The 27479-nt window shown below is 40.8% G+C and overlaps 1 protein-coding gene across 1 annotated transcript in view; it reads right to left on the reverse strand.

The window, feature by feature from the left end:
- Shroom4 (shroom family member 4) overlaps positions 1–23718 on the reverse strand; it is a 220990-nt gene extending 197272 nt beyond the window's left edge. Inside the window, exon 1 of the mRNA XM_060375749.1 lies at positions 23459–23718. Within this exon, the coding sequence (XP_060231732.1) occupies positions 23459–23575 (117 nt within the window). The 5' untranslated portion in view covers positions 23576–23718. The remainder of the gene's footprint in view (positions 1–23458) is intronic.
- Between the last annotated feature and the right edge of the window lie 3761 nt (positions 23719–27479).

Here is a 27479-nt window from a genome sequence, read left to right on the forward strand (position 1 = left end):
ATAAAAATAAATAAAAGTGAGATTTAGATCCTAAAGACTATAAAATGTGTATAAAAGAAGATATAAGTAAACAATAAAAGCATTCTGTCTTAAAGAATTCCATGCTAATGTGTAAAAGACTTAATACTGTCGAAATGTCTATACTACCTACTCTAGTTTGCTTTCTATAACTGATAACTACCACAACCAAAAGTAACTTAGGGATGAAAGGGTTTCTTTTATTTCAGCTTACATTCTGTAGCCTCAGTAACAATCCATGATCAATGGAACTCTGGGCAGAAATCTGGAGACAGGAACTAAAGCAGAGGCCATGGAGGAACACTGTTTACTGGCTTGCTCCTCATGGCTTGGCCAGCCTGCTTTGTTATAGAACCCAGGACCATCCGCTTAGGAGTGACAATGACCCAAGTGAGTTGGGCCCTCTTACATCAATATTCAATAAAGAAAATGCCCCCACAGGACAATCTGAGGGAGCCATTTTCTTAAGTAAGGTTCTCTCTTCTCAGATGACCCCAAGTTGTGTCAAGTTGAAAAAGAAAACTAACCAACACATCAACAAAGCAAGGGATTGCAATTTTTGTGAAATTTTTAATAGTGTATTTTACAGAAATAAAAAAATATGTAAAATTCATAATGGCTAGTCTAGGGACCTGAATACCAAATCATCATCATCATCATCATCATCATCATCATCATCATCACTGTCATCATCATCTTCATCATCTTGAGAAAAAAAAACCTCACACACATTATGGTACTATTCATAATAGTCAAATTAAAGAATCATGCTAGGTGGCTAGTAACTGATAAATGGATTGAAAAATGAGGTTCATATATACAATATAATTTTGTTCAGCCATAAATAAAAACAAAATCATATAATCTATAGGAAAATGATGACAATGGAGTTAGGTTAAGTAAAACATGATATGCCTAAATAAAAATGTTACTATGAAACAATCATTGTGTATAATGAATACATGCTAATAATAAATGAAAAAAGGAAAACGAAGCTAGAAACATCATGTGTCTTGGCTTCAAGTTATGTTACAAAACAACAGTAGTTAAAATACTTTGGTAGCTTCATAAAAGCAGATGTGCACAGCGATGAACCAATGTAGAAGCCCAGAAACATACCAGGTTACTTTTGACAGTGGTAGCAAGAAGACACATTGGAGAAGTGAAAATCTCTGCTGTCAACTGAAGCATGAAAAACTATAAATCTTCTGCATAACAAAAGAAACAGTATGAAAGAAACAGTATGAAAGGGCAGTGAGCATAATGGGGAAGAATATGTGCAAACAATTTTTCTGTTACAGGGTAATATCCAAAATACATAAGGGCCTTATCAGCAAATAGCTTGATTTGAAATGACTCAAACTGGGAGACATAGTAAAGTTTCAGGCCAGCCTGAGAAATTAGCAAGATCTTTTCTCATAAAAAAAAAAAATGGCTAAACCAGGCATGGTGGTGCATTATTTTAATCCCTGCCCTTGGTGAAGCAGAAGCAAGCAGATTTCTGTGAGTTTGAGGCCAGCTTGGTTTACAAAGCAAATCCAGGACAGCCAAGGCTACACAAAGAAACCTGTCTCAAAAAAGCCACAAACAGCAAACAAACAAACAAACAAACAAAAAAAGCATGGGCTAAGAATATGAGTAGACATTTCTCTAAACAAGATATAAAAATATATGAAAATGTAAACTAATCATAGTTTTAAAAAAATAGAAAATAAGCATTGATGAAAAGTATAAAAGGCAGAACACTTGTACATTGTAGGTAAAATACAAAATGGAACACAGCATGGTGGTACATCATAGACCATGATTAAATATCCAACTTTCAGGCATTAATTTAGAAGAACTGAAACCAAAATTTTGAAAGAGATATTTGCTTTCCCACTTTTCACAATAAACAAAACGTGGAAAACAATGAAAATGTTCATCAATAGATATATAGATAAGAAAAACTTTATATACTACACAATTGAATATTATTCTGAAAGAAATTGATACTGGTAAATAAAAGAAACATTAAGCTAAATAAAATAATAATCCAGTCACAGAGGAAAAAATATTATGTGACTGCATTTACACAAGGTATCTAAAATAGCCAAAGTTAGGGGCTGGAGGGATGGCACAGAGGTTAAAAGCACTGGCTGCTCTTCCAAATGTCCTGAGTTCAATTCCCAGAAACTACATGGTAGCATACAACCATCTATATGAGATCTGGTGCCCTCTTCTGGCCTGCTGGCTCACATGCACACAGAACACTATATACATAATAAATAAATAAATCTTTTTAAAAATATCCAAAGTTATAGAAATAGCTTATATTGGTGGATGCCAGGGAGAGGATGAAAAGCTTCAGTTCCATGAGTATAATATCATGGCAATATAAAATGAATAACTTTCTGTACATCCATTATACATGATGCCTGTTGTTTATATATTTTCCATTTAAATTTACTCATAGTATAGATCTTAAGTGTTCTCACTGCAATAAAAAGTTAGATGAATGTAAAATTTTAATAATACATATGAATATTGCCATGGTTTGGATCTTAAATGTCCCCCAAAGGCCTATGTGCTAAAGAATTAATCCCTGGTTTGATGCTATTAGAAGGTGGTGAAAACTTTAAGAGGCAGGGTCTGGTGGGAGTTCCTTTTATCATTGAAGGGATGCCAAAAGGTGATTGAGGGACCCTGGTCTCTTTTATTTCCCTCCTTCATTCTTTCCCCCTCACCTATCTTTTTCTTTCTTATGCATTCAGACTCCACACAGATGAATGGGCCTGGTCTACCAAGAGCTACTTCCATAGTGTACTGCCATTGGGCTAAAGTAATAAGACCAAAGAATCATGGATTAAACTCCTAAAACTGTGACCAAAATAAATATTTGCTCTCTGTAACTTGATTTTCTCATATATTTCCTATGAAAGCTGATTACTATATATATATATATATATATATATATATATATATATATATACTTTCTGAATTTAAAGATTAAAAAGTAAAAACCAAAAAATGTCAGTGTCCTTATTTTGTGTTCAAACTTTACCCAGAAGGTACAATCCAGTCTTGAAGACGCAGCTACATAAAAGGACTCCCAGACCCTTCTAATACAGAATATTGTTAGTTAAAAACATACTGGGTCATAAAAGCCGCATAGTAATCTATACCTCAGTAACTAGTCTCACCTGTTGGAGAAATGGATTCAGATGTCAGCTGAATGAAAATAAAGAAGAGGGTCACTAGCTTTGGTGTTCTTGGATGATGAAATTAAGACAGCGCTATCTGATCCTAAGCCTTTTCAATAGTTAAAGATTAATCTTGGAGCTTTTTCACTCCAGACAGTAGAGGAAAAACAAAACTGTGTGGTTCCCATATGGTTCAGTAATAATCACAACCAGTCCCTTGAAGAGTCTGATGAAATATATAAAGGGAGAAGAAAACAGGGCCCTGTGAAAATTGCACAGGGTAGGGTGGGGTGGGGTTGACAAAAACATGGGTCCAGGGAGAGAAATCAGGAATACAATTTTCCTTTGCAGGGTCAAACTAGAAACCCTTAGGTACACTACTCATATTCATATAAAATACCAGCCAATCCATCAGACATTTTTAAGTGCCCACTAGTGATTTATAGTTAATACTTAGTAAACTGAAATGCTACAGCTGGAACTACTTAAATATTTCTTGACTTCTGAAATGCAATTAAATTGTTAAATACAGAGAATTAACAGTAGTATCATGGTCTTTCAGAGAATGATATGTTACCCATTGAATTGGCCTGTCTGTCTGGGTAGTAAATCATATTTTTGTCTAATATACTAGATAAACATATCTCATTCAACCTAAGAGACTGGCTAACTTCAGATAGAAGCCATTTACAAAATACACACAAGAAGCTACAGTCACTGTGAAATTATTCATGTGTGGAAGAAAAACATGGAAATGAGGAAGACAAGGGATAAAAAAGCAGGAGAGGAAGAAGAGCTGAAGGATACAGAATTTTAAAGGGTTTTTTATTTGACATAAAAGACAAAAATTTTACTTCTCCAAAAGATACCACCTCACTACTCCACACATCTCTATATTTGTTTGCCTGCCCATCTCTGTCTCTCTGTCTGTCTCTACCCTTCCCAAGACACACAAAAAAATCTAGTCTGTAGATTGAATAAAGAAACATCTATACTTTTAAAATAACAAAATTTTTATCACTTTCAATAAAGTGTAGTAATAAATGTTAATAGCAAGGGAGAGAAAAGATCAGATTGCAGATAAACAATGTAATAAAACATTTCAATTTTATGTTGTTCTTCATTTAGCTCTGGGTATATAGGCCCTGGGTTCTGCCCCTGCCATCATAAATATATATATATATCCTTTAATAAATAGAATAAAAATTGATGGTGGGCATCTGAGGAAAAGTAGAGAAAGCTTGCAGGAGTTAGGAGGAGGAAGAATCAAATGGTGGTACACATAATACAAGAAGTGTTGTTTAGGATGGTCCTCAACTTAGGTTGAATTCAGTCAGGCAGGTGCGATTAGAAATGTATGTGATGGCAGCTCAGTATCCAAGTGGGTTCCCTAGTAAGGGGAACAGGGACTGTTTCTTACATGAACTCAATGTTGGCTCTTTGACCTCCCCCTTCCTCCCAGAGGGAGGAGCAGCTTTGCTAGGCCACAGAGGAAGACATTGTAGCCAGTCCTGAAGAGACCTGATAAGCTAAGGTCAGATGGAAGGGAAGGAGCACCTTCCTTATCAGTGGACTTAGAGAGGGGTAGGGAGGACTTGTGGGAGGGAGGGTGGGATTGGGAGGGAATAAGGGAGAGGGCTACAGCTGGGATACAAAGTGAATAAACTCCAACTAATATAAAAAAATAAAAACTTTAATTAAAAAACATCAACAACAAAAAAGAAAGAAACGTATGTGAGAACCCATGATGAGCAAAGCACTCAGCATGTTCAGGAAATTATGAGCTGTCAAATTTGGGGCTAACAGTACATAGCAATGACTGTGGAAAATAATCAAGTGTTGTAAAGGCAGATCAATCAGTGTCAGTTTGTGGTAGAAGATGTGTAAAACTACAGGTACATGACAGTACAAAGCTCTGGCTTGTTATAGAGTGCTTCTCATTAGTAGGAGTATGCAAGAAGAACAAAGCCAAGCAATTTCAGAGTGCTAGAAATGGTACTTGGGCAGGGGACAGTGCTACTTCATGTGGATGGCCTTCCTCTAAGACTTTTCTATGTGAGCTGATCTACAAAGAATGTGGAGAAAGGTTGTGTGTGAGGCATTGTTAGGAACATCTAAATCACAGCAAACACTGAAGAAAAAAGGGACAACACTGGGAGTGGCAGCAGCAGGAGGCCAAGATACACTATTTCAACGATTTCTGAAGGAAATGTTAGAGGACAGAACTTCAAAGATCAATCACTGAATTCAGCTTCCTTGTTGTACAGACAAGGGTCATGAAATTTCTCAAATACAGGAAGTGACTTACAGGGTACATTTAAAAGGGGTGAGTCTAGAATCAGGGAAGCCAGCCTGCAGTCCAAAAATCCAGACATAAAGTAACAAGGGCTTGAGGGAGGATGGGAGGAACAAGAATTGAAAGGGCTATTTTGAAGGAAGAAAGACCTGACAGGATGTGATAATTAACCTGATATAGGGATGAGTAAGTGGTGACTCCAAGATTTCAATCTAACTGAGTGGGAGGTGAAGAGGCCAAGGACTAAGGCAGTTTTTGCAAGAAGACAATAACAAGATCCGTTTTAGACATTTTAAGGCTTACAAGAAAAAAAATATTCAAGTAAACGTTGCCAACCAGATAGGGACTAGGGAGTTATGACATTTCTTCACTGTTCTTTCTTGAATAAAAAAAATGAGTGATTTTTAAAAGTTCAAATTTTAATTGATGGTAACTTTAGGATGGACATGGCAGGGGTGGTGGTGGTGGGGACATGATGACAGAGAGATGGAGACAGGCATATAAGGGCTAAACTCTGATTCTTGATTCATACAGAGTAATGTGAAAACAGTGAGAGGGTGGAGAAAGAAAGCCATTCAGTGTCACAGAAACAAACCATGCTGGGAGCAGAATTTGGGGACAATCAAGTCAAAATAGTATAATGGAAACAATACCAATGGTAAAAGAAATTAAGGGTTGGTTAAACAATTACAGATAATAGCTTTTTAAATGAAGGTAGCTTTCTATATACTGATAATGAAAGACCTTCAGGCTATGCAAGTGCAAAAAAAAAGGGGGGGGGGGGTCCACAGAAGTCTATTTCGATATGCTATCTTTTGTGTAAGAACCAAAATTATATATATATATATATTCACATTTGCCTGGGTATATATAGAGATATTGTAAAAAGTCACAATAAGAATAAATTCAGCTGGGGGAAATAAAACTATAGAGATTAAAACTTGCAAGAAATTTTCTTTATCTGCCTTTTCATAGTAAGCAGCCTTCAAGCAATTTGCAGGGAAAACAAGAATGAAGATGGGGAAATGGCAGTAAATATGGCCCTCAAGTAGACATCAGTTAGTCACACTGGAGATGAATAAGGAAGACACTGGCAAGAAGAAAATAGAACCACAGAACACATATGTGTATGAGCCCACACAAAGTACATAAGGAACTGACATCAGCATTTGCCTCTGGGAAGAAAATTTAGGCGGTTTAGGGAGGGGCATGAAGGAAGATGCTTCTGTTTATATATTTTTAATTTTTTATCATGAACATTTATTACTCTTCTAAGATAACAATTTAAACACATAAACTGTCCCAGTAGGAAGACTAGGAAGGAAGTGGAAGGAGGAAGGAGGCTATCTTTCATTTCTAATTTGTCGGCAAAGAATAGATTTATCTGTACGAAACAAAAGTGTCAAACCCAGTGTTTGTCTACTCCCTTCCCACTTAGAAAAACAACAGGAAGCTGGGCGTGGTAATGCATGCCTTTAATCCCAGCACTCAGGGAGGCAGAGGCAGGCGGTTCACTGGGAGTTCCAGGCAAGCCTGTTCTACAAAGCAATTCTAGGACAGCCAGGGCTACACAGAGAAACCCTGTCTCAGATGGAGGGGGTGGGGAGAACAGGATGGAGAACAGGAGCATTGGGAAGAACAGGAATTCTCAAAACCAGAAATAACAAAATTTGAATACTGAGCCAGTTACTAATTCAATGAATTTTGGCAAGTTAATTAAACCTTTCTGCTTCCATGTCTGTATATTAGAATAGGGACATTGCTAGGTATCTCTCATACATTGTATTTTTTCCCTGAGTGTCTAATTTTTGTCATAAATGAGCTTCCCAGGAAAGCTTTGAAATAACTGGTCTGTGAGATGAACTTTGTCCAGTGTTACAATGCAAACAACACAGTCACAGCATAGTGAATCGTGGGATTAGAAAAATAATATGAAGTATAAAAATGGGATCTCTGAAACAAAATGCTAAGGTACAATAAGACAAGCATGTGATTTGGAGTCAGTTAAAGGTGGGTTCAGATTCTAGTTCTACTCTGCTTTATCGGAAGAACAATACTTTGCCTCTCTGGACCAGAATGACTTAATTTATGGCAGTGATGACATTATAATGAATATGCATGCATAATTTCAAGAATACAAAAGATACTTAATAGTAACTTTGATCATCTCCAGCCAAGAGTTAAGGCTCCCAAGCATATAAAAACTGCAATGCCAATTTCCTATTGTGCATTTTCATTCCCTTGCCCTTTCAAACCAGCCTTCAATACATAAAAGCCCTTTGATTTTTCAAGCACCTATGAGGTCACCCAAAGAATTCTCTCCTGCCCTTTGAACCTTTAATTCCTTCTTAAATGATTTACTGGCTGTCTGGCTTCTAAATGACCATGCTAACAGCAATGTCCTTATGTCCTTCCTATCTGAGACTTTGTCCCTTTGAAAAGTAAGGTGCCCCCAGATGAGGTTTACCATCTTCACACCCTTAGAAATAAGCTTCCAAGAAAATTTAAAAGTAAGGAACATGGTAATATTATCCAGTTCTCCCACCAAGGTATGCAAATACCAAGTCATTTCCTAGTTAAAAATTCCTCTAATTATTCACACTTCGTTCATACTTACAAGAGATTCTGATAAGGATATGTACGTTCAGGGGTCCCTTGACAGTCCAGCTTTGAAAGTTCTTGTAAGTAAAACACACTCTGGAGCAGTAGACTGACTGGTCCGTAGCGAACAGTGCTCTAGGGTGTTACCGTGCTGTCCCTGTGGATTTTATACACTGACTCTTAACCTGTCCCCTTAGTGCCCCAAGATAACCTGACTGTCATGCAGACAAGCACCAATGACATAAAACCTCATTAGGAGGAGGAGGAAGTCTGTTTCTTTCCTTTCTTGGCATTCTCAGCTTTGAGTGAAACAGTGAGAAAAGGAATGTCATGGTCAAATAACGAAGACACTTAAAGCATTATGTATAAATACCAGACAGTGACTCACAACCAAGGCCAGTGAAATAGAACTCGTTAGGGCCTGTTTAAGCAAAAGTGACAAAACACACACACACACACACACACGCACACACACAGCCACATGCACACATGCACACACCTACGCACACACTTAAAGTGTTAAAATTTCAGCTGAAGGAATGACGTACTTGTATCAAGCACAAAAGTATCTATACCTACTCTGAACAGAGTAAGAAGTCAAATGGCTGCTGTTACAAGCCTCCAATTAACACTTCTCAACAGTTTGATGAATGCTAAAATCATCACTCCCCAAAGCCAGTCTAGGGAACTCAGCTTACATATGCAAGCCAGGGGGCCTGGAAACATCCCCATCCTCCATTACTGCCATCACTCTTCACATCTCAGGCTGCACTAGAGGGGTTCTTTCTAACTTCCCTTACCACCATTATTTTCACATGTTTCTTCTATTTGTAGCTAACATGTACATCTGAGGTTCACCACAGTTTCTAAGGGTGGTCATTTCCACCAGGAGCCTTCTGGGATGAAGCCCTGGAGAGCTGCTACTTGGAGTGGTTAGACATTATAGATGAAGGCAGAGAAGTAAGGAAGTAAGAGGATTGCAGTGTAAAGCCCGCCACAGGGAGAGATGTCAGGATGGGGATGACAAAGGGCAGAATTTCTCAGTGAGGAGCTTAAGAACAGAGATGATCCCTACCATTCTGCCTGAAACCCTGGAATCTAGTGGGAAAACTCGAAATAAAGTAAGACTAGAGTTGGAGGGAAAATGGTCTGTAATACCCAGTAAAGGTACCTGGGCCTCTATTCTACTAGCAGCAAGAAACTATCACATAATTTCAAGGGGATGAGAATGATCAAAGGGTGGAAATCCATTTTAGGAGGCAAATACTCTATTGTTCTTGTTTCTCAAGGAGGCCCTATTCTGACCACTTTAGTTTTTGTTTTGTTTTTTGGTTTGTTTGTTTGTTTGTTTAAATTTATATATTTACTTTACATCCCAATCATAGCCCCCTCCTTCTTTTCCTCCTAGTCTCTCCCTTCCACTCTTTTCCCCTATCCTCTTCCCCTGTCCTCCGAAAAGGGGAACCCCCGACCACCAACAACCCACCCTGGCACATCAAGTCAAATCAGGAATAAACTTCTCACTCTGGGATGGTGAGCTCAGATAGGAAAAGGGAGTCCGGAAAAGGATCTTAAAAGAAATACAGTTTTGTTTTGTTTTGTTTTGTTTTGTTTTGTTTTAAAGATCCTCTTTCAAGGCTGCCTTTTCCCATCTGAGCTTACCATCCCAGATCTCACTACCATGCATCTCTTCTGTTGGGAGTGATACCAATAATGCTTCACTCAGATTAAGACTATTCATAATTTTGTACTGAGGTTGGGTCAGTGAATTGGCAGGGCCCGGTGGGAGAAGCTTCTGTAAAACTCACAGTTTAGATGGAAGAATGTTGTACCATTTCCTTTTCTATCATAGCAACAGTTGACTCCTATATGATGCCAACAGAACATGAGGAAAAAGATGGAATTAAGAGAGAGAGAAAGGCAAAAGAATGGGGAAAAGAGCCAACATAGGGCAAAATTTGATTGCCAAGGAACTGTTTCAGATCACCATCACTTACAGGCTTAAACCCAAGCTCAGCCTTAAATTTGGGCTCCAGCCTAGGGGAAAGAAGATAGAAGCACCTCACTGAGCCTTAGCAGTGGAAATTAACTCTCCTTGTTCCTTTATGCCTTTGGCTTTTATTAGGGGCTAGAAAGGAAAAGTCTGTAACTCAAACCCTATTGCAGCTGAAAAGGGCTAAGAGCCAAAATCTTCCTTAAGCAGATCCAGTATGTACAGGGCCTGAGCAGGTTTCAGAACACTGCACATTTCTCAAGCCAAGGGCATGGAGAAAATGCGAAAAGTACATAGTAAGGCCTTCCATCCAGGGGAGGAGAGTTACCTTCCTGCCCAGCTCAAACAGCAGAGCAATCAGCAAACTAACTCTTATAAAATCCATGCACTCAAGCAATCTTTTCCATAAAAGAGTCTCCCTAGAAGCTAGATATTAGAATGGATTTCAAATATAAATTACAAGTCATTTTACCTGGTCAGAGAGAAGAAGCACTTTAAAGAACCTACATACCCATTAACTTTATAGCAAACAGTGTCATTTCATCTACAAAGAAGCGGGGAGTGGATTTAGACCAATTTCCATAGTATTAGCATCTTTAAAAGGTCTGAATTTAGTATTTATTTATTTGTTTGTTTCTTTGTTTATAAAGTATTCTGCCTGTATGTATGACTGCACACCAGAAGAGGACACCTTCTTGTCATAGATGGTTGTGAGCCAGCATGTGGTTTCTGGGAATTGAACTCAGGTCCTCTGGAAAAGGAGCCAAAGTTCTTAACTTCTGAGCCATCTCTCCAACCTGAAGAATATTTTTAAAGGTCGAATTGAAGAACACTTACCATTTGGAAACATAAACAATGATATTCACAGATTAATAATACCATGCCAGGCAGAGGAGATAATACTTCTAACAATAAAAAATGGAACAGAAACTTGAAACACCTGTGGTTTGAGGTTTGCCTCACCAAAGCCACCACATTTTGTTTTACATATACAGAAAACTGGCAACGTCAACTGATGGTTTTTACCAACCTCAATCCACTTTATCATGTCCATCTGAGGTTTGCTTTTCACTGTTTCTTCTATTTTTTTTTTGAAAATTTCCCCCATTTTCTCACCACTTGAATGTTCCATTTGTACAAAAAGAACTACAAGACCTAGCAACACTTACACTGATGAGGCATCCTGCAAACTGAAGAAGCTAACAAGGCAAGGCAAGGGATTTCATTAAATCACAAAGCAGGCCAGTTTCCTATGTCTTCAGGGCATAAGATAGTCTGGCAATTAACTAATTTACACAACAATCAATAGATTAGAAAATTGTGTGTTGACCATAGTATTCCTAAACCAATGACTTGTCATTTTAATTGACTAGATCCCTAAATAAACAAATATAAACAAATCCCTCTCCCTTTGTCTGAACCTGCCTACTAGGCTACTTAACTTGACTGTCGCGTAAACAGTACCATAAGATCCAAAAATAAAAGACAAACTGCTTCCTTTCCTATCCCCATCTTTTACATTTGAAATGGAGGCATCACCTCCCATTTCCATTAAATTCAGCTACATTCTTTCAGTGGTGTATAATATCATTAACTCCTGGTCACCCAACAACATCTAGCAAGTCAGCACATACCACACTGTTCCAAATGGTCTCTTCCTATCTATTCATTTTAGGCCTGCCCTAAAATGCCCACATGTAAGCAGTTATGTGACTGGTACTCTACTGACTGTTTGCTTTAAATCTGTTAATTGTGCTTGCATCTTTAGGACATTCATTGGTTGTCCAAGTAGAACAAACTCTTCTACCTCCCAAGATTATACAAGCCCAGCTTCAATTACTACTTTTCCCACAAGGTTCCCAACATTGACTCTTGGACAAATGTTATTAGATTGTATCCCCTGGTCTTGGCATCTAAAGCTTTTTGTTCCCTTAGACATGCAGTAAAAAGATAAGTCCCGGGAACAATACATAAACAAACATCAATAAACTTGGATTCTCTTTGAGAATCCAAAGATCAGGTCTCCTACGGTGGTCATCTCTTGAATTCTGTAGTTTAGGGGTAGGCCCATTGCAAAATGCTCAACAAATCTGTGTTGATGGATAGATTGGTAGATTGATTGATTGATTGATCGACTGATCTATTGATTGATTGACTGAAGTCTTAATTGGGAGTTCTTAGGACAATCAAGCAAAATTTAACACAGCCTTTTAAAGTTCCAGCTATTTAGACATGAGACAGAGACCATGTCTTGTCTTTCTACCTCTGGCAGCTTCAGACAACACACTAAACTGCTCTGCCATTTCACACACATTTTGGTAACCTCAAACATTTTATTTTTTAAGTTCACAATTCTTTGAAATGGATTTTAGCATAATAAAGATACCTAAGGAACATTCTATTTCCTTCTTCAACCACATATATCCCTGGTACTTATATGAAATAAAGGATAAAGGAAATCATCTCTATTGGAACAACCATGCTAGTTTATTTTATTTTGCTTTCAAGGTTATAATTTAATTACATTCCTCCTTTTAAACTTTACCATATACCACTCCCTGCTCTCCTTCAAATCCCTAGCTTCTTTTCTCACTACTTTTTATTGACCATGCAAATTTGATAATTTTCATTTGAGAATTATGAGACCTAGCCACAATGACTTGCTCAAGGTTCATAAATGAGGGGCAGAGGTAAGACTCATATTCAGATATTCTGAAGGCTGCAGACATAGTTGTAGCTCAGAAGTGAAACATTTTTGAAAAATCCAGGCCTGGAACATGGCTCCATTTATAGATCGACAGACTGATCCCATAGCATGCCGAAAGCCTGGGTTCTATCCTTAGCACTGCCAGGACACACACACACACACACACACACACACACACACACACACGATAAAAAAGAAAGAAAGAAAAAAAAAAACCAACCCACAAAATGTTCAGGTCCTTTGAAACTAGCACAATCTCTTTACTCTGACTTGAGATTTAAAACAAATTTTCCTTTGACCCTAACCCCTGAGGAGCAATTATTGACAACATTAATAGTTTCTTCATTAAGTTTCATTTCTCATTCCTCTTCTTTCTCCCACCCAGTACTCTCTATTTTTGCTTTTTCCTTAATATGTATAAGCATGGCATTGTAAAAAGAAACTGAGATTTGGAATCAGACAGTAGTCTGAATGCTGGAGGTTTAGCTCAGTGGTAGAGCTTTTCCTAGCATATACAAAGGCCTGATCTCTATCCCTAGTACAGCAAAAAATAAATAAAAATTAAAATAAATAATTAAAATAAAAATAATACTGTGGTGGCACTGTGGAGTGAAACTCTTTACTGCTAAGCTATGCCTTTACCTCCCAAATTAAGTTTCAGTGCCAGCTCCCCCACTTAGCAAAGAAGTTAGAGTCTGTCACTTAACTTCTCCTGGGTCTCAATACCTTCATTTGCATAACTGAGTCATCATTATCCACTTCAAAGGAATACTATAAATATTAAATGCGAATACATGCAAAATACCTAGAAAAAAAAAGGCATATTTGCCACACAACAGGTTCTCTGTGTTTATGATCCCTCCAATGTGTAGGCTTTAATCACCCTTTGTATTCAACAGATTGCTGAAATCCAGCCCAAACTACAGGTCCTACACTCTACAAATATCTTGGAGCACCCACATCCTTGCGTGATCTATATTTCAGCCGATGGTCTTGACCTTTCTTGATTAACAACTTAATTTAAGAAAGCCACAAAGTCACCATCAGTTCCTCCAAAAAACATGAGTCAGGTCTGACACACACTCACCCCCGAGTAGTCAAAACATCATCACTCATACTCTCAGTTAGAGAGAAATGCCATTAAGAGCTACTTGCCTGTGGAAGTTTTGGGGGAGACTTTTACAAAGAAAACAAAATGGAAAACAGCAAGACAGTCCGACAAAGACAAGGCTTTAGCTTGTCATAGTATCATGAGCAAAGATGAGGCTGTAGCCACGAGTATCTAACCCTTTTCCTGAATAACTAGTCAAACCAGCTTTACCTCCAGCTCTACTTCATCTCACTTTCAACCCCCTCTTCTCAAAGGAAAAATGAGTTTCTGATAGACCGTGAAAGACAATAAATATAGGAGAACCATTCAAAACTCTCCTGCCAGAGGCTTATAGGAAGAGAAAAACAAAACAGCTAGGAATCTGTTTGGTAGCAATAGAATGAGGGCCAGAAGATACCTCAAAGAATCTGTTCTTCAGTGGGATTAACCCTTGATCTTGTCAAATGAATCCTACCTCCCACATTCTTTAGAGATGTAACATTAAAAGACTTGAGGGAAAGTTAACAGACCATGCCATCTTTGAGAACACACCAGGAAATAGCCACTTCTGCAAAGATAGGCAGCAGCAGTATGGAGAAAAGCAATGTTCTATAAGAGCTGCCTGTTGTCAGTCATCCTTCATATTTCCAGAGCCAGAATAAGAACTCTCAAACCCTTTAACAAGCCTTCAAAAATAAATAAATAAAAAGAATGGCACAAAGAGGTGGAAGAACATGCCAAGATTACTCAGGAAATTGCTAAGCACCTATAAGTAATAAAAGGTGACAAAAAACTTGTCCTTAACTCAGGTAAGACAGAGAAAGATGGAGTATGAGGAATCTTCCCTCTGTTTCTACTATAATTTACTGAAATGGTTGCAAACTTATCAGCCTCAATTAGCCTCTCTCATCTCCTACCAGAAGCATGCCTGCACCAAGACAGACAAAGCTGGTATAGCAAAGTGGAAGAGCTCACTGTAACCAAAGGGGGAAAAAAGGAGTTTGGATAGACGGCAGGGCAATCAGTGAACAAATGAACAAAGAGTCAATGGCACCTGAATGAGAGAACCCAAAATGTAGGCCTTAAACAACCAGTGCTTGTGGGTGCAGGCTGAGAACCAAGGACTGAGCATAAAATAAAGACAGCCTAGATGAATGAAAAACGGGTCCCTTTCTCTGAAGAAGCACTCACTCTGTCCCAGAACATAGGCACAGACTCACATTGAAAGAGGAGGGTGTGGAGGTAAAGTGAAAGGGGAGGGGTTAGAAATTAGAGCTCAAGTCATCTTGATCATTGCCACTTCAGTGCCCCAGCTGGACAGCTCTGCCCAAATAAACATGCCAGTGTTGTGTGAGGAAGAAACACATCATCTCTTGCAAAGCTAATACACATGACCATCTTTCTACTCGCCTATTTATACTGAAGGTGGCTAAGGGATTTGAGGACACAAATTTTACCACATCCCAGCCTTTGGAACACAATAGTTAGCTAGGAGAAACTGTATTTCAATTTACTCACCAATGACTTAATTAAAGTCTGCCAAAAATAAATACTTTAGGAAGCAGCAGAAAACAAAATATTCAGCTTTATAGATGCTAAGTGAAAGTGATCTTATTATCAACTTGCCCAGAGTTGCAAGATAACTCTTGGGTAAACCTAAATTCAGCTTCTAGGAAAACATAGCACACATCTGGTCCAAGTACTGAGGGTATGAGTACATTAAGCACTGATGGCAACAGAAATTCCAAAGTCCCTCAGATCTGTGTAATAGAACAATCTAGAGTGTTTTTCCATAACTTATAGATGAATTGTCTTCTAAAAATACCTTCTTTATGTAAACATCTTGGAGCTCTCCATACCTTTTCTTAAAGGCAAATGTTACACCACATGATCATAAAGTATGGATTAAATAGGCCTCTCTAGAATTGTTCTGAATGACCCTAACTAGAATTAATTGTCGGACATGTTCTCTAGACTTCAATTCTCTTTAACTTAGATCCCTTATACTCCAATAATGAAAATTCAGCCCTGCTTCAATCTTCTCCCTGGTCTATACTTTAGGAGTAAAGAAAAGCATTTCCAAGATCAGGTGATAAGTGGGGAAATGTGGGGAGATAGATTTTTAAAAGCCTGTGAATGCAAGACCTCCAGCAGGAGTGACTTCTGTGGCTAATCCAAATCTTTACACAAGACCGCAGAAACCGGAGTTGGAGGAACCACTGCAAGAAACCTTTACCTATACATAAATATATATGTATATATGTATGTTAGAGTCTGCTTATATGTTACATATGATTGGTATTTTCAATTTGGGGGGTGATTACTATTTTTAGAAATGAAGTTCAGAGAGGTAAAAAAAAATAGAGTTTTGATTTTGACAGCATTCACTAAATGCACTTCCTCCTCTGTTAACTTAATAATGTCTTTGTTTAGAATTTAACGTTCACACCTTATGCCTTCTCTCTCATCTTCCTTGAAGTGTCTTTCTCATGGCTGCTCTGGACTAGGAGCAGGGGAATTCCACGTTTTCACTCAAAAGTTTATTATATATGGCTAGGGAGATGGCTCAGTAAAGTGTTTGTTGTGTAATCATGAGGAGCCAAATTCAGATCCCTAACACCCACATAGAAGCCAGGTGTGGTGGTGCATACCTATAACACCAGCACTGGGGTGGGGTCAGAGATAGGTAGTCCCAGAGCCTCAAAGGCCAAGCAATCCAGGCAATGAAAAAATTGTGGATTCAGAGAACCTGTCTCAAAAAAATATATAGTGGAAAGCAACAGAGGAAGACATCCAACATCTGCCTCTGACCTCCACACATACACAAACACACATACTTGTACACACATACATCACCCACATTTCATCATACACCTTTCCTCCATGCTTATGTAAAGACCTTGGACAAGTATAGATTACCACCAGCACAGTACTCCCTTCAACAAATAGACAGGGATGCACAGGCTTCTTATAACATTGCCACCAGAAAAACCTTGTCATATTCAGCTAGATCTTCTTTTAAAAATACTTGTTTTATGTTATGAGTGTGTGAAAGCACACATATGAGCCTACGGAAGTCAGAAGAAGGGAACAGATCCCCTGGAACTGTTATACTTTTGAGCTGTCATGTGGATAATGGGAATCAAACCAAGGTTGCCTGCAAGAGCAGAAAGCCCTCTTAACTGCTAAGCCATCCTCCCCCTGTCCCCCTCCCCCTGCAAGCTGTATGTTTTTTAAAAAAATGGTCTGTAAATGTACCTTAGTGGTATAATGCATGTTTACCATGGGAAAGGCTTTGATGCAATTCTTGGCACAAAAAGTCTTGCTTAATTTTGATAACTCTCTTCAGGAGATGGCTAAATTCTGTTGTGGGCTCCATAATTTAAGAAAGCCTCAAGGAATAGGGGTGTAGCTCAGTGGTAAAGCACTTGTTTACCATGCACAATGTCCTAGGTTTGAACTTGAGCACCAGAAATTTAAAGTGTGTGTGTGTGTGTGTGTGTGTGTGTGTAGGGGGAGGAGACACACAATGAACAAGATGGAGTAAATCCAGAGTGGGAAGAGTAACTCCAGAACCCATCAGAGTTGAGAAAGTACATAAATTTTATTTTTGAAAGTACAGAGGGGGAGGCTGAATCTCAGAACCCATAAGAAAAAGTTGAGGAAGTACATCCGTTTCGTTTGTTTTGTTGTTGTTTTTGTTTTCTTTTCAGCTGTGAAAGGTTTTTCTAAAACAGATGAAGCACCGTTGTTGTGTGTGGGTCGAGATTGCAAAACTTAGCCCCATGGGTGACAGGTAAAGAAGAACATTTGCAACTCAACATAGAGTAAAAACTGCCCACCAATAAACTCTGACAACAGTGAAATAGGCAGTCTTAAAGACACACATGCTCCCCTATGACCAGTGGAGAACATGATCAGAGACAGCAGGTTCCTTAATAATCTTAAACTAGGTGACTTCCAAGGACTTTGAGACTCTGTTTCTAGGTCTCCAGCAGGAGCAGCAGCAGTACAGCAGCCCTGAGTTAAAAATGCCCTTTGGCACAGGAGTGGGGGGATGGGGGGTGGGCAGTGAGTACTGAGAGCACACCTTCCTGTTATCTCTGCTGTTCTTCATTAACTTCTCACAGATGGCTCAGCACATTTTCCTCCGCTTTGGAAGAAACCTAACCATAAACACATTCATGTTCTCTCATAATTGCCCCATAACTAGTAGTCTGTGTCCGAAACTGTCTCCTTTTTTTTTTCTCTCTTTAAAGAAATTCCTGGGCAGTGCTCTGGGAGAAGCAAGTGCGAAATATTTTAACTGTTTAAAGAACAATGCTCAAGTGTCTTCCAGCTGGAGTTAAAGCATTGGGTTTGAGGTTTTGGAGAGAGAAAAGCTTACAACAGGCATGGACCCTTTTCCTTCAGGGAACAAGCATGTGGTTATCAGCAGGCTACTAAGTATATATGACAGATCTAAACCCCCATATATGCAAATTACATATGACAGATCTTAAAATCTTATGTATGCAAAGGGTTAGCCAAGCTTTATGAGACATACCATACAATCTTTTTGCTCTACCTCCCTCTTATATCCTTACATAGATTCCTATTCCACGCCCCCATATGCTGTGTTCTTTCTGAAAGAAGGCAAAAGCCATGGAACTGAAGCAGTAGGTGTCTTTCTAGATTCTAATGGGAAAGATCAGGAAGGGCTTCATGTAAGTGATCAGGCTGTATTCATCCCCTATAAACCATACCCTGTGATAGCTTGACTGCCAGGCCCTTGGGATGGGGATGGGGATGGAGCTGGGACTAGGTCTGAACTGTAACCAAGCTGAAAAGATTTGAAAGGCATATCATTGCTAATAGAATGTCTGCAACAAACAAAAACTGAAAGTCACGGCCAAATTTACCTCTAGTCATAAGAAAATTTCAATCTGATCCTCTGGGTCAACTGCTTCATCTTTATGCATCTAGAAGTAAGCTCAGAATGGGAGGGCACTGGAGCTTACAAATAACTTAAAAAGCATGCCCTGCCTTTCTACACTTTCAAGAATAGCAAATAGTTTACCAAATTCACTCTCACATCCTCTGTGATAATGAAGATGAGGCAGGTATGCCTACTGTCACTCTGTAAATAGTAACTTAGATCTAACAGGAGTAAAATGACAGAGGGATATCTGTGTACATTCCATAGGCTTTTGCCTGCACACTACTTTTCTACTCCACCCTACTTTGTTAGAAAACAGTGACTAGCTCCCACTTGCCTCACTGTGCCAAACTGAGACACCTACCTAAAACAGGCCAGGAAAAGAGCAAATATGTAAGATGAGCACAATCTTCTGGCCTGTCTTTTTCACCTTAATTTTCCTCCTCCTCTCCTTGCATCCTTTCTTTTCCATGTGCTTATTTAACTTCTGTGCACATTTTCAAGAACTGGAAATTAACAGAGGAATCTTAGGCTGTAGTTCAGTTTTTCTATCCTGTCTCTTCCATACCCTCATACCCACACACAAGAAGGATACTGCTTGAGTCTCTGAGACCTCTAAGAAGTCCTATATGACACAGATTCATTAGTGGCAGAACTCTGCAAAGCTCACTGATGGCTCCAAAGAGTCATTTTATGCAAAGGAGTCAATTCCATGATGACTGTCTATACTGTAGACAAGGACATTACATAGTAAAACAGACACGTCTGATTTGAAGAGAATTCCTATTTCATTCAGACAACCCCTGCCCTAGTCTAGCATGAGAAGCTAGTGAAAGAAATTAATAACTTTAAGATCATGGGCCCACTTCCTCATGTTCATCTTCTTTCATTTATTATGACTTACGTAGTACTGCCATAACATACTGAAAAGTCATAAACTACCCCCTAAAACTTTTGATAATCAATAAAACATGCTTTAATATGTTGTAATTTTTGCCACCTGATGATCAACACATAACCATACAAGTCTCCATGAATCAGGCAGCTGAATTGTACACATCCAGGAAAGCATGATAGCTAGTTACACTGAAAAATTTCCCAACCTAGTCATTTCCTGCTCTAAAAGTTTGTCTATGACAAATGAAAAGTAAGCCTGCATATCCCATGCCTTCTTCTATTGACGACTCAAATTACTCCATCTCCTTTCTCTCTACCTTTCCCAAGGAGGGTAAGCATGCCATCCTAAACCCAAACTACTTTTGAATTTCCCCAGCACAAAAGGAGGTTTGCTGCCATTTTGCACTGTGGTTCTTGGCTCTTTTGCCTTTCATAAGCCTAAGTTCTTCAGTTACTAAAACAGCTCCTCCACCTCCTTGAGCCTAGATTTCATTAGGGTATACCTAAAACACAATTATCATGGAAGACTTTCATGGCATTGAAAGCATTACTGGAGTAAGAGGCTAAGAAGACTAGATATATCCCTGAAAGTTATTAGTCAGTGCTCCCTCACAACTTGTACCATCAGAAGAATCAAGTTATTCTCTAGACTACAGAAAATAAATAGGCTGAGAGCCCACCTAAATCCACTGAATGATAGACTGGATGCACCACAGAGTCAGTTTTCGCATCAGCTTCTCTATAACCTTCCCTGATTGCCTCTCAGTGTGGCTGTGATAAGACAATGAAGTAAGGGATGGGAAGCACACTATGCACAGTAGTAACACTGAATGCAAATGAAACAGCTATCTTCCTTACTCATTACATGGCAGCTCTGGTGAAAAGAATGCCAGGGCTCTGACGATGGATTCACTACCAAGCCATCACAGTGTCCTTTTCAGACTGCCCACTTCAAATTCATTTTAGAACGAGGAATTCCCAGGCCCAAGAAAGGGAAGGGATACTCCCAAGATTCCAGAACAAAGAATGACAAAGCAAGGGTTAGAATCCAAAGATTTTTTTTTCTTATTTAACCAAATCAATTCTATTTCTAGTCCATCCCCACCAATGGATACAGACCAAAAAAGCAACTTGTGGGGAGAAAGCTGTATTGTTCTGAAGCATATAATGAAACCTATTACAATAGAAAAATGAAAAGGGATTAAAGAAATATTCCAAATATTATTTTGCTAAGAAAAAAGAAGAAGAAACAGGCAAACATTACACTGAAAACAAAATGTCCCCTTTATGTAATGTCCCAACTAACCCTGGATGTTACACCTGGCTTTTACTCTATGGAGTCAGGCTGTTTGGGAAGAATGAGTAAACTGATTTTGCCTCTTGCATATCCATGCATGTAATAAGAAACCTTCATATAATAGGGGCCAAGTGTACATTCAGCAGAAAGGGAATCATTAAAAGGCACCCTGCCTCTCCACAGGAGGCACTTCCTTAACAGTGTGGCCAAGAAAACCTTCATCTATCCTCAAATAATGCCCCAGCCAGACCACAAATTGCTGGCTGCCCCATACTTAGTAACACCCCCTGCCACGCTCCTATGGGCTCACAAAATAATTCAGGACCACAGCAAGGAGCTGAGAGGTGCCTGGCAGGTTGGGTCAGCCTGAACAAAACTGAAAAAATGACCTCTCCAGGGCAGGTTGTCTAGGCAGACTGGAAATTCTGTGGGTGGCCTGAGGAGGAAAAGAAAGGAAGGATCTGCTCCTGAGTGCTGCCGGTCAAAAAGTGGCCTTGGTAGATAAGAGAGGAAAAGAGGAAGAGTTTGATTAGAAGAAATCCTTCAAGGCTAGGAGTCCCTTACCAAAGGGATTGTTTGATAGGTTTCTTTGTTTGTTTGCTTTTAATTTATTTTTATTACAATTTATTCACTTTGAATACCAGCTGTAGCTCCATCCCTCATCCCCTCCCAATCCCATCCTCTTTCCCTCTTCTCCTCCCATGCCCCCCCCCTCAGTCCACTAATAGGGGAGCTCCTCCTCCCCTTCATCTGACCCTAGCCTATCAAGTCTCATCAGAACTGGCTGCATTGTCTTCCTCTGTGGCCTAGGAAGACTGCTCCCCATCAGGGGGAGGTGATCAAAGGGCCAGCCACTGAGTTTATATAAGAGATAGTCCCTGTTCCCCTTACTAGGGTACCACTTGGAGACTGTGCTGCCATGAGCTACATCTGTGCAGGGGTTTTAGGAGTTCTAGGTTATCTCCATGCATGGCCCTTGGTTGGAGTATCAGTCTCACAAATTACCCCTGGGCCCAGATATTTTGCTTCTGTTGCTCTCCTTGTGGAGTTCCTGTCCCCTCCAGGTGATTGTTCATTTTATAAAAAGTGGTTTGCTCCAGAGAACACCAAAGGACGAGTGTTAGTGGGACAGATGTGAGGGTAGATCACAAAAGGCTTCTATCTTAATCTGGTTAGAAATCCTGGTTTGGAGAGACTGAAAATTCTCTCCAAGTCCCTGCAAATACCCTCAAAATGTTGCCTCAATACACCTCAGACAGGGAGTTGACTGGTTCACACATGACCAACATGTTGCCCCAACACCTAAAGGACACCTGCACAAGTTGGCTAGTAAGACATTCCAATGCATTGAGAAAGCAACATAGGTTATTAGGAAGAGGGGCAGTAATTTCCAGAGCCCAGATGCCACGTTAACAACATAATGGAAAAAACAAAAAAGAATCCCTATAGCCACATTTGTTAACTTAACAAGCTACATCTTTCTAACCCCTGCCAGGACTGTCATCAACAATCTCAACTGCTTTCTCCAAGCATTGGAGTGGCTCTAGCTCCTTAGCTGAGATTCTAAGAGAAACAACCCCCAAAGGGCCAAAGTTCATGCAGTCCCCTCCACCTGGCAATCTTGTGCTTCAAGGTGAGCTGTCTTACAAGTCACTCTTCCCAGTAACAGCTCCAATTGTCCCCATCCTCCACCCTCACTCTCTGAGATGCCTGGGTTTGGAGGCCCTGGCCTCTGGCTGCAACTTGGTTCCAGCTGATCACAGGCTCTTAAATCAAACCAACCCTAGTGGCCGCTTCGGCACAGCTGTGTTTCATGGCACAAAAGTTCCCTCCACACTGAACTCGGGAGGGAGGGAAAGGCTGAGGGGAACTGGCTGCAGCAACGCCCCAGCACTGAATGGGGTGTGTGTGCGCCCTGCTGTAGGAAGAGAGGCTGAGAAAAGCCACCAATGCCTCATCCCCCAGCTCCGCGCCAGACTCGAGCCCAGGAACCTGCCTCAGGCAGGACAGCCTGAAGGAGAGCCTGGAGAGCTAGCGCCGAGCCCACCCACACCCCCCCCTCCCCAGGCGCGCGCTCGTGCCCTCAGCCCCTCACTGTCCTGTCGGGCCCAGGGGCCTCCAAGGCAAGCAGAACCCCCAGCAGCCGCCATTTCCTGCAGCCCACATCGAGGTAAGTGGCCTCCTCGCCGTTGCTGTGGGGGGAGCGGGGCTGCCCCAGAGCCCTGTGAGTGTTACTGCGCGCAAAGCTCCAGCAGAGCCAGGTGGCTCGGGTCCCATCCTCCAGCCACACTTAACTGCAGTCTACTCCTGAGGCAGGACCCTCTCCGAGTGTCTGCAGCCCCTCTGGCTCTGCCCGGCCAAAGTTGCAAAGTGGAGCTGAGGCCCGCACCCACGCAGTCAGCGCACCCGCTAGCCCATTCAAAGTTGGACCCCGTGAGGAGCGAGCCACCGCTCCTTACCTTCGACACCGTGAGCGGCTCGCAGTGCTCCAAGCCCCCCTTCAGGGTGAAGCCCCAGGGTGCCCCCCCTTGCAGCTGCACCGGGACATACTGGAAGGACCCCAGCCGGCTCTCCATCCTCGGCTGGGCTGGGCAGGCGCCGCTGGGCTCCTTTTCCGCGGGGGCTACGGAGCCTCCGCCCCCAGCAGCTCAGCCACCTCCGTCCTCCAGCGCCGCGCCGTCCCGCTCCGCCTACTCTCCCGGCTGGAGACGCTCAGGCAGCTAGAGAGCTCTAGGAGGAAATGACACAGAGCTGGAGAGAGGGGGAGAGAGGGGGGTGGGGGGGAGGAGAAAGGGGGGAAAAAGAAAAGAAGGAAAGAGAGGCGGAGGGATGGTGCTTAATGGACAAGAAAACAGAGCAATGGGGAGGGGTAGTCACTGGGACTTCGCCTATAGGATCGCCGAGGAGTGGGAGCAAGGCGGAGGCCTCACATCAATTGTTACATTGTTTCATTCAAGTAGGCCCCCTCTTTGGTCCTCCTCTTTACTGAGGAGCTAGCCACCCCTCCTTCAGCCCAAGCAAACCGAGGTGAAAGTCAGTGTGCATGGCCCTCCTGTGCACTTTCTGATTAGTACCTTCGTGTCTCCCAGACTGTCTTTTTCTTCTGAAGGTCCTGAGACACAGGTCCTGAGGCAAAAGGAGGTGGTAAGGGGTGAAGGAGTGGGCGGATACAAGGCTGCTAATCTGTGGACCTTGCCTAAAGGGGTGGAAAGTAAAATACAGTCTGGACCAGCAAACACAGAGTGGTTGTGCATGTAGACTGCTTCATGTACACAAGAGTTGTGTGGAGTCATTATGGAACATTGCCTAGAAGCATAGTTTAAATAAAGGAACACTGAAGATGTCCCCTGCCCAGACTTGGCTACAAGCTAGCTCCCTGCTGGTGTCTATGGGAGTACTGTGATTATGTATGTTCCAGTCATCTGGGACTCCTGGCACTGCCTTGTACTTGCCCCACGGAGATGACCGACCCAGGAATCTATAAAGTTATAACTAGCCAAAAACAAACATATAAGAATGAGTATCCATTGATAAGCTGGCTGATTAATAATGTGCCTTTTGGCAGAGTCAGCTTATCCACCGGGGCCTAAAATATATCCAGTCATCTGCTCTTGGTTGAGCCTGTTTCTCCAGCTTTTAGAATAGGCAGAACAGCTACAGTAACAGTCCTGGGAGATGAATGTTACTTCAGCTAATGCTGTTCTCTCAGCCTTGAACTAAGCAGTTCATCTCCCCTCTCAGGGGGGTGTTCTTTCTGCAGTCCCAAGTGGGAAGTGACTTTTTAGAGGGCTTCACATTAGCAAGGAAAGTGTTGACAAGTCAATGCTGATTCAACAAGACATTCTTACTTTCTCTTGCTTTTGAGTGTCCTATCCCATTGCTATGCAATTTCTTCCTTATAACTGGCAAACGCTATCTGGTCCCTTCCTTCCATGGAAAGCTTTCTACAGTTCAGGTGTGTGCCCCCTGCTCCCACTTTCTCACTGTTTCTTAAACATCCTACTTCCTGCCCTATGCCCCAGCATGCCAAAGAAATTTCTCACAATGGTCATTTGGTTGTTTGTAATGCCTTATATCCTTACAGATGATCCTCATAAGGAGCCATGGTCAAACATTCAGGCAGACCTGAGAAAAACATCTTGATCATGTTCCTAGAGATCAGAAAATGCCATCTCAATTTGCTGATTCCTTTTTTAAAATGTTGGCACTAAGGATGGAACCTAGGACCTTGTTCATGACAAGCAAATGTTCTATATTGTGATATATCACCTCACCCACCCTTTTGAGATTAATGTTCTTTTTTTTAACTACAGGCTAAAACAAAGTGTGTGTGTGTGTGTATGTGTGTGTGTGTGTGTGTGTGTGTCTGTGTCTGTGTCTGTGTGTGCGCGCGCGCGTGCATAAGCACAGTGCTGGGTACTGAACTTAAGACTTGTTAAGAATGCTAGATAATCACTCTTATCCCTGAATTAAACCCCCAACCTCAAGAGCAAAAATTCAAGTGACAACACATGCTGGAGAGGATGTGGAGATAGGGGAACCCTCTTCCATTGATAGTGGGAATGTAAACTTGTACAACCACTTTGGAAATCAATCTGGTGCTTTCTCTGACAATTAGGAATAGTGCTTCCTTAAGATCCAGTTATACCACCCCAAAGCATATATCCAAAAGATGCTCAAGTACACAACAAGGACATTTGCTCAACCATGTTCATAGCAGCTTTATTCATAATAGCCAGAACCTGGATCAACCCAGATGTCCCTCAACTGAGGAATAGATACAGAAATTGTGGTACATTTACACAATGGAATACTACTCAGCAATTAAAAACAAGGAAACAATGAAATTTACAGGCAAATGGTGGGTTGTAGAAAAGATGATCCTGAGTGAGGTATCCCAGAAGCAGAGAGACACACATGGTTTATACTCACTTATAAGTGGATACTAGACATATAATATAGGATAAACCTACACAAATCTGTACACTCAAAGAAACCAAGCAAGAAGGAGGACCCTGGGTAAGACGATAAATCCTCACTCAGAAAGACAAACAGGATGGACATTGGAAGAAGGAGAAAACAGGAAACAGGACAGGAGCCTATCATGGAGGGTCTCTGAAAGACTCTACCCAGCAGTGTATCAAAGCAGATGCTGAGACTCATAACCAAACTTTGGGCAGAGTGCAGGGAACCCTATGAAAGAAGGGGGAGATAGTAAGGCATGAAGAGGACAGGAGCTCCACAAGGAGAGCAACAGTACCAAAAAATCTGGGCCCAGGGGTCTTTTCTGAGACTAATACTTCAACCAAGGATCATTCGTGGATATAACCTAGAACCCCTGCACAATGTAGGGCAGCCCAGTATCCAAGTGGGTTCCTAATGGGAACAGGGACTGTCTCTGACTTGAACTCAGTGGCTGGCTCTTTGATCATCTCCCCCTGAGAGGGTGGGGACAGCCTTACCAGACCACAGAGGAGGACAATGCAGCCAGTCCTGATGAGACCTGATAGGCTAGGATCAGAGGGAAGGACCTCCCCTATCAGTGGGCTTGGAGAGGGGCATGGGAGGAGATGAGGGATGGAGGATGGGATTGGGGGGAATAAGAGAGGGGGCTACAGCTGAGATACAAAGTAAATAAACTGTAATTAATATAAAAACAAATTTAAAAAGTAGAAAAAATACCAAGCCTCAACTTGTTGGTTTTTAAAATGGTATATCAACTGAAGCTATAATGTATTTGTTGTATCCCCCTTTGAAAATGAGCATTCTTTTATTTTCAGGAGTAACATTTCAGATTGTAACTTAATGAAACTCAGCAGGTAGCATATTGAAATTTGTAAAGTTCAGTTTGCAGGATATATAATCACTAACTCAAGGACTACCAGGATTTTGTGTCTAAGACTTGAAGGTATTTGTAAGCAGGAGACATACTTCTAAGCCCTGGCCTTGTCCCTAATTATAGAGGTGGCCTTGAACAAATCACTGAGCTAAGTCTTTGCAGTCCTATTTTCTTGGTCTATAAACTTTTGCTAACAAGCTCTGACTTTCCTGCCTGAGACCTATTGAGAGTCTAAGATGAAATAATACATATGAAAACACTTTGGAAAGGAAAAAAAAAAGTCCTCTTGACCTTAATATGAAACAAGGCACTGAGCTAGCCTTGAACCAAAATCTTTTTGTTCCAAGCCATACTCCACAGTGCTGTTGATTTTTTATCTTCTCATTTCAACATTAAAGGAAAAGATGAATTACTTCATTTTTTGAATAAATAATACAGAAATAGGCATCTTGTACATATAATGGAGCTATCATATTTCTGCTTTGCTGAAAAAAAAACATTGCTCTTTCCTTTTTACTTTTTTTTTTTTTTAATAGAGTCTCACTGTATAGGGGAAGGCTGGCTTTGAATTCACAGTTCTCTAGTACTAGAAAAACAAGTATGTACCACCATGCCTGACATGAAAAAACTGAATTCTAAGC

Source organism: Meriones unguiculatus, chromosome X (genome assembly GCF_030254825.1).
Source record: "Meriones unguiculatus strain TT.TT164.6M chromosome X, Bangor_MerUng_6.1, whole genome shotgun sequence".
Classification (NCBI taxonomy): domain Eukaryota; kingdom Metazoa; phylum Chordata; class Mammalia; order Rodentia; family Muridae; genus Meriones; species Meriones unguiculatus.